The sequence below is a fragment of the Zalophus californianus genome, chromosome 15, assembly GCF_009762305.2.
Source record: "Zalophus californianus isolate mZalCal1 chromosome 15, mZalCal1.pri.v2, whole genome shotgun sequence".
In the NCBI taxonomy this organism is placed as follows: Eukaryota; Metazoa; Chordata; class Mammalia; order Carnivora; family Otariidae; genus Zalophus; species Zalophus californianus.
This window is the reverse complement of record NC_045609.1, coordinates 70,338,425-70,350,661: the sequence shown is the minus strand read 5'-3', so window position 1 is coordinate 70,350,661 and position 12,237 is coordinate 70,338,425. Positions and strand designations below refer to the sequence as shown.

The 12,237-nt window shown below is 45.8% G+C and overlaps 1 protein-coding gene across 6 annotated transcripts in view; it reads left to right on the top strand.

Annotated features, from left to right (window-relative positions):
* GPAM (glycerol-3-phosphate acyltransferase, mitochondrial) overlaps positions 1-11,336 on the top strand; it is a 59,487-nt gene extending 48,151 nt beyond the window's left edge. For all 6 annotated transcript variants that reach the window (XM_027594295.2, XM_027594290.2, XM_027594304.2 and 3 more), the window contains 7 exons: positions 1,125-1,389; positions 1,924-2,066; positions 3,362-3,439; positions 4,080-4,220; positions 5,393-5,582; positions 6,780-6,838; positions 7,475-11,336. In XM_027594295.2, the coding sequence (XP_027450096.1) occupies positions 1,125-1,389; positions 1,924-2,066; positions 3,362-3,439; positions 4,080-4,220; positions 5,393-5,582; positions 6,780-6,838; positions 7,475-7,591 (993 nt within the window). In that variant the 3' untranslated portion in view covers positions 7,592-11,336. The remainder of the gene's footprint in view (positions 1-1,124; positions 1,390-1,923; positions 2,067-3,361; positions 3,440-4,079; positions 4,221-5,392; positions 5,583-6,779; positions 6,839-7,474) is intronic.
* The last annotated feature ends 901 nt before the right edge of the window (positions 11,337-12,237 follow it).

The following is a 12,237-nucleotide window of genomic DNA, read 5'->3' as shown; positions in this document are numbered from 1 at the left end:
GTTCGTGAATGGACATGGCCCAGTCCTGGCTTGTGCTTCTGAGATAAGCAGTAAAATAAGCCAAGCACCTAGCTCACGTGCTCTGGGGCTTCCAGATCCAACGGAGGAAGACGTCTACGTGAAAAAGCTCCGAGACTGCATAACTTAGACGACAGTAGGACATTTGAGTACTATAGTTCACGTAAATAAGGCCTATTGCGTTGACGTGCTGTAAGTGTTCTGACAGCTGATGACAGCTATTTGACTTATGTTTAGGGCCGCGTTCCCTTCATGCACTTGTCTAAGTGCTATGATGGAAAAGACCGCATTTGTGCCATTCACAGTCATGTTCTCAACACAAACATAGTGCCTACGTGTGTGTGTGTGTGTGTGTACACACATACACGCGCACACACACACACGTACACATGCATGTACACGCACATATACAACACACATGCACGCATATTCACATGCGCGCATGCACCATACACATATGCACACACACGTACGCGCACACATGCATGTACACACATACATACACGTACGTACACACATCTACACACGTGTATGTACACACATATGTAAGCACCAACTAAGTAGTTGTCAGATGAATATTTAAATATTTAAAATGAGGGAAATTGGGGCGCCAACTAGGTGACTCAGTCGGTTAAGCGTCTGCCTTTGGTTCAGGTCATGATCACGGGTCCTGGGATTGAGCCCCGCATCGGGCTCCCAGCTCAGCGGGGAGTCAGCTTCTCCCTCTCCCTGCTTGTGCTCTCTAGCTCTCTCTCTCAAATAAATAAGTAAAATTGTTAAAAAAAAATAAAAGGGGAGTTACTGCTTAAAACGTAAGCAGTGCTTACTTTTAGATGGCTTCTTCTGCCCTTTGTGATCTTACATGCTCCTGTCATGTGTTGTGACCAGAGCATTCTCTCTGGATGTGAATATCTTGACCTTCAGGAGGACCAGCTTTTTCACCAGTTTTCTGACATCCCGTGTCCTAATATTCTGGCCCTTTCTCTCTGTGCCAACAGCAGACTGCAGGAAAGCCAAGGCAAGACCTAAAATCCTCAGAATGCCTCTTGGCTTTTTGGGAGGCAGGTTTTCCAGTGTTGCGAGATCATTTCTGTCTGTTTCTCCAGGGCATTGATCTCTCCACATTGGTGGAGGACTTCTTTGTGATGAAGGAGGAAGTCCTGGCTCGTGATTTCGACCTGGGCTTCTCAGGAAACTCTGAAGATGTAGTCATGCATGCCATACAGCTGCTGGGAAATTGTGTCACGATCACCCACACCAGCAGGAACGATGAGTTTTTTATTACCCCCAGCACAACTGTCCCGTCAGTCTTTGAACTCAACTTCTACAGCAATGGCGTGCTCCATGTCTTCATCATGGAGGCCATCATAGGTACGGCCTGCCCGGAAGTAGCTTCGTGGGAGGGAAAAGAGCCTAAAGCACATGGTGGTGTCTGTTGATTTAGATCGTAGCCCCTTGTTGGAGGGGATGTGTTGCTATATCACTATAGCTTATTTTTTACATTTATTAATCAATGAGTAGTTACTGAATTACCGTTTGCGTAGTATTACGCTTATTACCGAGGAGGAGAGGGAAGGTGTTCGGCTCTCAGGAGCTGGAAGTCTGCGTGAGACAAGAAAGTGCACATGGCAGTAAGGTGAGCGTAGGGTGTGAAGAGGGAGCAGAGGAGAAGGAGAGCAGGAGGGACCGAAGCCCCTGAGGGAAGGGGTTAGATGGAGTTGGGATCACATGGCATCATGAGGAGTGAATCCTGAAGGGATTTAGTTACGTTTTTCTCCAGTGAATGCAGGTAATTCTTTCTGATGTGTTCACAATCTATTAAGGTAATCCAAGTTTTCTGAGCCAGTTCAAGTTTCTCTTGGAGCTCTAAGGTGGCCGGCCTCAGTGATGCTTTTCTCTCCTTAGCCTGCAGCCTTTACGCAGTTCTGAACAAGAGGGGCTCGGGAGGGCCTGCGGGGCCGTCCCCCAGCCTGATCAGCCAGGAGCAGCTGGTGCGGAAGGCCTCCAGCCTCTGCTACCTGCTCTCTAACGAAGGCACCGTATCGCTCGTAAGTGGACTCTTCAGTGCCGCCTCTTGTCTTTTCTAGAGAATTTTTATGAAAACATAAGCCACCTTTGTTTTTCTCTCAGGGAATGTTTGGTCTGTTACTGAAGCTTTACATAATACTCCTGAGTCTCAGTGACTCTCAGGCCAATATGTTGTTTGCTAACTTTGTTTGCTGTTGGGATCCCTGCTCCAGTGAACCCCTGATGTAGTTATGAGGTGTGATAGGACAGATTGCTCAACATGCTCCATGAGTCAGAGCCAAAGTTACTGAGCTCTTATTGTACATACGTCACTGGGTCAGAGGCTTGTAAATAATTAACATGCCCAGAACGTAAGAGCCAAAAACAGTCTTAAAAATCATCTCTTCAACCCCTGTCATTTTACTAATGGGAAAACTAAGGCCCAGCAGGGCTGATGAGCATTTATTTTATATTCTAGCACTTTTAGACATTCATAATTAGGCATAGGCATTCAGCAATAGATTTTTTCCCTCAAAATCATCAACAAATAGTATCCCTATTCTATTTAAAGTCTAATACTCTCACTCATTTGAATGTGTCTTGGGACATTTGTGCCTGCTTGTATTGTGAGTGCGGCCCTCCGCCGCGTTCTTTGCATATGGTATATTGTCACCCTGTTGGGGAATCTGTTTTGCGTGAACCCTGGGGGGCAGGGCAGGATGGGATGGGGTGGATAGAGCTCCCAAGATTGACTGTGTCCTTTTCCTGGGTCATTTTTGAGTTACTTGAATATTTGTCTCCTCCTCCACCACCTCTCTGTACAGCGTTTACCATAAGGTGCATTTGCAGGGAAATTGTCTTATGATGGACAAGAAATCGGCGGTAGGGGCCTGACGAGCAGCCCTTCTGAGGACCGGCTCCACCCACTCACTGGGTGCTCTGCCAGACCCAGAACGAGGGCTTTTCTTGGGCATTGCCCTTGACCATGCATTTATCAAGAGGGTGGGCGTTGGGAATCTTAGGACTTGCCCAGTAGAACGAAGTAGTTGATATGGAAGCATTTGGCGGTTACTTTGTACAGTGTTTTATGTCTATAAAAAGGTCAGTGACGGGGCGTCCGGGTGGCTCAGTCGGTTAAGCGTCTGCCTTCGACTCAGGTCATGATCCCAGGGTCCTGGGATTGAGCCCCAGGGAGCCTGCTTCTCTCTCTCTCTCTCTCTCTCTCTGCCCCTCCCTGCCCCCACTTGTACTTTTTTTTCCCTCTCTCAAATAAATAAAATCGTTTAAAAAAAAAAAAGTTCAGTGACATTTATATTTAAATGCCTTTTCTTTTCAGCCCTGCCAGACGTTTTACCAGATTTGCCATGAAACAGTAGGAAGGTTTATCCAGTATGGCATTCTCGTAGTGGCAGAGGTAAGAGGAATGGCTCTCCTTCATTTGCCTTTATTTAGTTTGCTCTTCCTTGTCTTTTCTACCAGTTATTTTACTCAGTGTTACAACTGATTATTTTAGACAATAATTGCATTTGAAATGTAGTCAAGTCCACATGAAGAGAAAAGAAAAGTAAGAACAGGGAGAGTAAAACACCTTTTGGGATTGTTTTTAGTATTTTGGTTTCTTTTGTGTAACTGGTGTTGTCTAGAACATATCTTGACTCCGTGATACCTGAAAGTTTTCATTCCAAGAGGAGATGTTTCACATATGCGCATGCTTGTAGCTTGCACACACACATTTTTCTCTTTTGAGATTTTAATTTTTGTCAATTTAGTGTAGCGGGTATGGCTTGGGGAAGTAGAAATTAGGTTAGAGGAGGTGAGGGTATCTTTATTTGCTCTGTCTGGTAGCTTCCCCCCACTACCTCTTCCTTTCTTTCTTTCCCTCCCCACCGTCTGCCGAGTGACTCTGAGTTTGGAACCGGAGGTGGGTTGACACTGAATGGCTAACAGAGAGGAGTAGGGAGGCAGGGAGAGGGGCTGCTGGCCTGACGTCCAGGCACGCAGATGTCCGTGTGCCCATGCCTGTTTATTTCCTGTTCGCCATCTCTTTGGCATAGCAAGATGACCAGGAAGATATTAGTCCTGGTCTTGCTGAGCAGCAGTGGGATAAGAAGCTTCCAGAGCCTTTGTCTTGGAGAAGTGATGAAGAAGATGAAGACAGTGATTTTGGTGAGGAGCAGCGAGATTGCTACCTGAAGGTACTTCGGTGAAGAATTCTGGTGGACATTACAGGGAGGAGTTGAGGTTTTTGTTGCCCCTAGTTAATGAGGTTCTTAGAAACGGAGCCTCTGCTGACTTATTCCCATTTCTGGCACCCATAAGCCAGCTGTGGTCCTTTCTGCCTAATAAAGACACTCAAATGTTGGAGGTGAGCGAATACCCCCAATTGCTCAGTTTGGGTGCAGGTAACAGAAAAGGAAGCAAAAGTGCAAATTTGGGAAGATGAGTATCGTGTGTGAGACCCTTCCTGAGCCTCTCTTCACGATGCCCAGGGTGCAGACCTATTTGCCCACACCTATGTTCCCTCCTGAAGAGGCAGGACCGTGTTCAATCACCAGCAAGACCAGGCGGTGCGGGCCCAGGGTGGTGGAGGGGTCACTCCTCAGCCGCCACGGCCGGTGGCTCTTTCAAAGTGCTGCTCAGTCTTGCCAGTCCTCCCCAAATTTCTTACCTTGAGCCCTTTGCCTTCAATTAAAACAAATCTCATCACAGGAGAAACTTTAGATGTTTAAAAGATAGATTGTCCCTGATTTGTAATTTTATAAGTTAATAATGACCCATTTTTTCTGAATACCTTAAATGGATTACTCTAGAATACCCCTGATTTACACACACACACAGTTAGGAGGTGTGACTTCTGGAGAGTCCGCCTGGCCTTTTTGGGTGTGATCAGCCGTGAGATGGGGCAGTGAGAGCCCCCGCTGCCACCCGGCACCCCGTCGCCACGACCGCCACTCCCCACTGTGCCAGAATGTGGGCCAAAGGCCGCGTGGGGTGGCAGGAAGTGAGGACCGGGGAGGACTGAGGTGACCTTGGCGTCTTGCCATGTGCCCTCTTTCACACTTGAGCGAAACCCCGGGGTGTCCAGCCTGGGGACCAGCTATGCTCAGTGGTGACGACATGTCAGTCAAGTGTGCCCGTTTCTTCCAGGCAGCTGTCCAGTGAATGCAAACCGCAGATACTGTAGCAAACAGTGACCCCAGTGCAGGGCCCATTTCAAAGCCAGAGTCCTTTTCAGCAGAGGGCCTGTGCCCGGGGCGTGGCAGGCTGCTTCCGTCTGGCCCAGGGCCCGCCTCTGCGGAAGTTGCTGTGTCAGCATGCTTGTTCACCCCCCTTCTCGTGGCCTCATCCCCCGCTCTTGCACTCCCAGGTGAGCCAGTCCAAGGAGCACCAGCAGTTCGTCACCTTCTTGCAGAGGCTCCTCGGGCCTTCGCTGGAGGCCTACAGCTCCGCCGCCATCTTCATCCACAACTTCAGTGGCCCGGTTCCCGAGCCTGAGTACCTGCAAAAGTTGCACAAATACCTGATCACCAGAACAGAAAGAAGTGTTGCCGTATATGGTAGGCCTGTTGCTGCTTCAGCTTCTTTTAAAAGCTCTGCCTTTTTTGACGATAGGTAGACCGTAGGGAAGAAATGCAGAATTATCCCCACCTCTGGCTTCATAGATTCCTATCGTCTGTTTCGGGATGTTCTGTAAATGGGACGATACAGTGCTGTACTCTTGTGTGTGGCTTTTTTCACTTAACGTGGTAAGTGAGAGTCCTGCGTGTTCGTGCATGTGGGTGGTTGTTTATTCTTGTTCCTTTATAGTATTCCCACATATAAACATCCACTGCATTTTATTTATGCCCATCACTGAGGGATAGTTGGGGTGTCTGCACTTGAGAGCTACCGTGACTGGTGCTGCCGTGAACGTGTTGAAGGCGTCGGCACGAACCTATCCGTGTGTAGGAGTAGTGTTGTCTGTCAGAGCCTCTGTGGGCCCCGCAGGTGGTTCCTTGGGGCGGGGGCGCCCGTCTGCACTCCAGCTGCGGCGTGTTTCCGGGGCTCCACCTCCGGCCCTTGCTTGGTCATGATAAGAGGTGCGACTAGGGTGGGAGCAACGTTTTATACAGTGATGGCTTAGGACCAAAACTGCTTGGAATCCAGACTCTTTAGAGCCAAAAGGGCTCTAGGGATAATTTCTCTCTAGACATTCTCTCCGTATCCATGTAGACCTATGTGGTTCTAGATTTCTCTCCAGATAGATAGATAGATGTCTGGAGAGAAGTCACCCACTTTATAGATGAGGAAACTATCGTAGATCACACAGCCAGTTAATGGGCACACGTGGGTTCAGCACTCTTTTTCCGACCTCTAGATTTGTGCTCTTTCCGGTTCCACTGATAACAGGACTCATCTGTTCATCACTGTGCAGTTTAACAGAATTTCTACCCACTGTCTTGTTCGCTTCTCTCAAAAACCCGCTGACATGGATGTTGCAGGTGTTTCTCCTTTTCCTTTCTCTCGTTCCCTCCCTTCCTCTTTCTGTCTCTCTCCTTGCTCTTTTTGCCTTAAAAGGTGACAGAATAGGTTTAAAGAAACAGCAAGTCCTGTGAGACCTCCCAGGTCACCGGTGGCAGGAGTGAAGCTGGATCGGAGTCTGCCGACTTGCTCAAACCCTCTCCAGGGCCTCCCACACTTTGTTGCTGTGGATGTTGGGGTTTACGTGTTTGCCGGGCATCAGCTTTTGACAAGGTCTTATGCTTTCCCTGCAGCTGAGAGCGCCACTTACTGCCTCGTGAAGAATGCTGTGAAAATGTTTAAGGATATTGGGGTGAGTCCCCACCGCTTATGGTAGGAAGGCGTGTGTTACCTTCTCGCTCTGCTCAGATCTCGTCTGTTTGAGCCACCTGCATTTGGGGCGGGCCCTGAGAAAAGCAGTTTCTGCTGGACTGATCATGAGCACGTTTCTGGGGATTGGAAAGGGGACGGGCATGTTGAAGGTGAGGCCCATCAGTACAGATTTGTTTGAATGTTCCAGAATTTTCCTGGTTTTCACCTTCATCCCCAAACCATTTACATATCACAGGTGGCAGTGTGTTTCAACATGCTACTGCAGTTTTCGGCCAGGATGTTAGTTATGTCACATGATCTTCACTTACTGTATTTCTACCAGTATTGCTGGAAGTTTCCTCCGGTGTATTGTACTCCATGGCCTTTGTAAGGGACTCTTTGTGACTTTGTTCTAACACGGATTTTAAAGTATAATACGCTGATTGGGCTCTACTCAAAAAAACACCACACCTGCATCCGTAACCCTACTGGTGAACACCCACATGTCTGTTTACTTAAAGCCAGGATACGGTTTTATGTGCCTTGACTGCCTTTTGGGGTCTAGGACACAGGTCAGGGCTGGTGGCAGAAATATCTTCTTGTTTTGGTTTGTCTTTAATTTCAACTTTCTCTCTAGGTTTTCAAAGAGACCAAACAAAAGAGAGTGTCTGTTTTAGAACTCAGCAGCACGTTTCTACCTCAGTGCAACCGGCAGAAACTCCTCGAGTACATTCTGAGTTTTGTGGTGCTGTAGGTTACTCCTGGCACCTCTGGCAAGTGGAGGGCATCGGACGAGTCCCTCGTAGGCTCCAGCCTCTGGCTTGAGAGCTGAAGGTGCCGGCATGTGGGCAGGTTTGGCCTGTCCTGCTGTGACGTGCTGGAAGACAAGTGCCTTCCCCTCCACGGGGCTGTGCTAACCCCTACTCCGAGATGACACTGCAGCCTTCGTGTGACGCTTGGGGGCCCCCCCGGCTTCCGCTTGCAATTCATCGTCAGTAGATGACACAATGAAATCTCAGAAAGTTATTCTGGAGTTTATTAAAGATTTCCCTTTTAAGTATAACCGTTAAGGACTAAATTACTGTGATGGGCACAAAAATGTAGATTCATTTTAGAACCGAATCTTATATAGTATTCTTAATACTGTCGGATAATTTGTCGGTATATTTTCTGATTAATGGTTAATGCTTCCTTTAAACGTAATTGAGTCATCCGTTCACTGTTTTGTTTTTTTCAGTTTTACCTTTGTCAATAGTAGCTAAATTTTAAAGCGGACACCTTTCATCCCAAAGTGCTTTATAAATGAATGGGCTGATCTATATCACACCCAGGTATCACTGTGCTGTCCTTTGAGGTCAGATTTAGAAAGTGTTTGAAGAGCTACATGAAAACACAATATTAGTTTAGGTCAGAAATAGAGCTACAATGTGATCAAAAAGTCAACATCAGGAGGTAAATTTGGCCGGCAAAATTCAAGGTAAACTTGGCCAGAACACTGACTTTGAACTTTTGCTCATATAAAAAAGTGCCATTGAGTTTTAAATGACCAGCAAGTATTTAGGAACGACTCCTGTTTTATGTCTGTACCCCTTCCCACCCCTCAGGTGGCACCTGCCTCTCCCAGGTACAGCTGTTTCTTGGAGATTCTCCAACCAAACAGCAACTGTCCTAACTTGATTCGCTTGGCCTGATAGACTGTGTGAGCGGAAAGTGCTGTGGCTGGAGGCTGCTGACCCAGGGCTCTCATGCACTGTGTACAGGTTGTGCACTGCACCCAGTCCACATGACTGGTGCCCGCTCGAGTTGTGTGGTGTACAACCCGTGTGCCATATATGTGGGAGCCCTATGGACTGCTCAGGGGTTGGAGGCAGTTACGGATTTTTAGCTGTGAGGAAAAACCATGGTTTTTAACAAATATGTATGGGTTATATGCCTAAACCCTGATGTCACATAGTGGCAAATTATTATGGAAAAATTTTCATAACGGGTAGGTGCCTTCTTAGGAGGAGGGAGCATAACTGTTCATTGTGATAATTATGGTGTGATTTCATAAAGATCATGTGATATTAAAATATTTTCTAACAGCTTGTTCCTTCTCTCCATGGTATTATGGAATTAGGAATTTTTCCTGATGAATATTGCATATAGACTTTGAATTTGAAAGTACTGAGAATTCAGTTTGTACCTTTATAAGCTTGGATTTGAAACACTAATGGTAGCCCATGAATATCCTGTGTGTGTCGGGAGAAGGAAGGGGACTGATGGGTACTTCACGTCGTATGAAAGATCTCGTTTGAAACTCATAGCAATAATGCTGTGCTGTTGTGAGCTTTTTCCAGTCTTCTCAAATTCCATGCTTAAGATCTCTCTCTTCTCTATAGGAATTCATGTACCCTTAAGCCATTGTCAGTGTTGTCGCGGCTCCAGCGTGGACAGGGTCTCCACGTGGTAGCACTCCTTGCACTGACGGGGACGGAGGAACAATTCTTCTGTTGGCCAGAGCCCTGCACGTGGGGGACACCCAGGGAGACTTCGTTATCCCCGTGGGTGTTCCTTCTCCAGGCGGGCGGTCACTGCACTAGTCTTGCTCATTCTCCCTCTCAATTAGAGATCAAGGATTGCCCGAGCACTCTCTCAAGTTACCTGGGAAGTCAAGGTTGGGACTGCCCTGCCCGTGGCTTCCACTAAGCGCTGCTGCCGAGTCAGCCTGAGCAGGGCACAGTGGCTGCCCTGGCTTCATCTTCCTTTCCGGTTGTTTTCTAGAAATATCATCAGATGCTTTGGGGAATGCAATGTATGATTTGCTAGCTCTCCCGCAACTTAACTCACTGTGAGAATAAATATGCATGCTTTTTGTAATTAACTGGTGCTTTGAAAACCTTTTTTACGGAAGAAGAATCTCAACCAAAGTTATGCTCATCCAGACAAGCTGACCCGGGGTTAATTTTAGCACAACTCATTCTTCAGTGCCTCATTACTGAAAAACAAACATACATCATCACAGTAAGGCTTCCAGATAGCACTGTTTTTGCTTAAAGATTTATTCTCACTGTTTTCCAAAAGTGAATGGCTTCCATGTAAGATGATACAAACTAGGTGCTTGTAAATAATTTATTACAGTTTACTGCATTTCTCTAAAACTGAAATGCATGCCCTCCAGGGGAAGACTGTGAGTCAAATTAAAAAACAAAATCCAATAATGAGCAATATGAATCTGCACGCTTTCCAACTGAGAATATCCTAAGTGATTTCAGAAAAGAGGAAGGATTTTTTGCTCCCTTAATTTCAAGAAAAGCAAAGGGAAGGAACTTGCGTGAGACGCATAGAACTAGTAGTAACAGGGAAAGTACTCCCAGGTCTTCCTTCTCAGATCTGTTCAGTCTCTCGAAGTCACGAGGATGAGTGGAGAAAATACATCAGGGATTGCCGTGAATGTAAACTCAGATTGTGGAACTTCTAGGCACCTGAAGGGGAAAAGCATTTCCCACGGTTCTCCGAGAATGCAATCGCCGCGCTGTGAGATGTTCACAGGTGTTTTGTAGAAGATGTGTCGCTGGTACGATAAATGTGTACGTGGATCCTCTTTTTTAGAAACTCAACAGTGCACTCTGGCATGGCGTGGGCTCAGGGCGTGCCAGTCCCAAGCCTGTTTAACCCAGCATTTCCAAACTGTTGTCACCCCAGGACCTCTGTCCCCCTTGGTATCCCTATGAGCCTCTCACTAGTATGCCATGGAAAACATTTTGGGAAACACTACATTAGGTAGTTTTTTAAGGGGACAAAACAATATGAGATGGCACGGAGGCAGAACTTGCATGCATTTTGTACAATCACCTGTTACAGTTAGTGGATGTATGCCCCCCTCCCCCGCCCCCCGCCCCCCGCGACGATAAGCACAGAAAACTCATATAGTCATATAGGCGGTCAGGTCTCTTTGATGGAGAGATCAGCCGTCCATGATCCTGGGTTTTTCCCTGAAAGTAATAAAATTAACACAAGGATTAACTGGGGTAAATAATTTAAGGTTTTAATTCAGATCTAGAAGAAAGTACTGCACAACTGAATGCAGATTTTTATCCACAGATAGTTCTAGTGTTTAGAAATGGTAAGACCTATCATTGAAGTTTATAAGACTTAATTTGGATGTAAATCTGTTTTTTAAAACACTCTTTTTAGGAACTTGAGACTTGGCGTCTGGCGTTCTAGCTTAATACAAACTAATGATTGCATTTGAAAGAATTTTGACTTTATTTCTAAACATCTAAAGCTCTGAAATGCCTTGATGGAAGGTGTTATTTTCCTGTTGTACAAAGAAATGTTAAATTGTTGTAAAAAGAATTACTATAAAGTACTGTGAAATAATACTGCGTGATTTTGTGAGCGAAACTTTTTTGGAAATGTTGATTGATTTTTATGCCTGTTAATGTATTGTAAGAAGCACAGAAGTGTAGTTTTGTTTTAATAAATCAAAAAATGAATATATTCTTGATGTCTTGCATTTGTAGTTAAAAGTTCCTGACATAATTCGTTAGACAAACAATTGTTCTTGTTTGACTTTACATGGAACTTTATTAAAATGCTTATAGGAAATAATCTTACATAAATGCATGAGCTTGCAGTGCATGGTTTTATTACTGATCCATAGCTCTCCAAATTTGATGAAGCATTTGGTCTCCTTAGTAAATATTCACATTACAGAGATATACTTTGAGTTTCTGTCAAGATTCCTTTAAACTTGGTGCTTCTGTCCTATTTTTATGTACTGAAGTGTTAGGTTTTCCCCACCGGTTCATAATAGTCGCCCAAAAAATATTAGTTGACTTTTTTGACAAGTAAGGCAAGTATTTCTTACAGCACTATTTTCTGTGGATCCTCTGAAATCACATAAATGCAGCCTTCTCAAGAAGAGTGTGCCCTCTGGAAAGGGAGCGAACAGGTGCCTGGCCATGCTGTCCATGTCCTTTGGGTACGTGGCATGGCTGTGAACCTGACATTCAAGACCACCCCATCTGTTCTCCACCACACCCTCTATCTGAACTTTGTACTTTTCCCCCTCTGGTTTGCTCTGGAAGATTGTTGCCAGGACTGTGTCCTTGCCCTCTGGTGCATTCATTTCTTTCTTTTTAGCAACTCTTGCTGCGGCCAAATGTGACCTTCCCTTTATCAAACAAAATTCCATTTTTTACAACCACTCACTCACTCTAAGTGGTGTTCCTTTTGAAGGCTAATCTCTTAATGTTCAGTTCTGCCCACTCATTTCAGGCCTGTTTATTCCCTTTTTTAACAACTGGCAGTCTGCTCTACACACACATCTAGTAAAATTCTTATGTCCCTCCTTGGCAAATAGAAAGGCGTTTTCCTGGTTCTTGTCCACAGTCCTTGCGACGTCCATACCGCAGC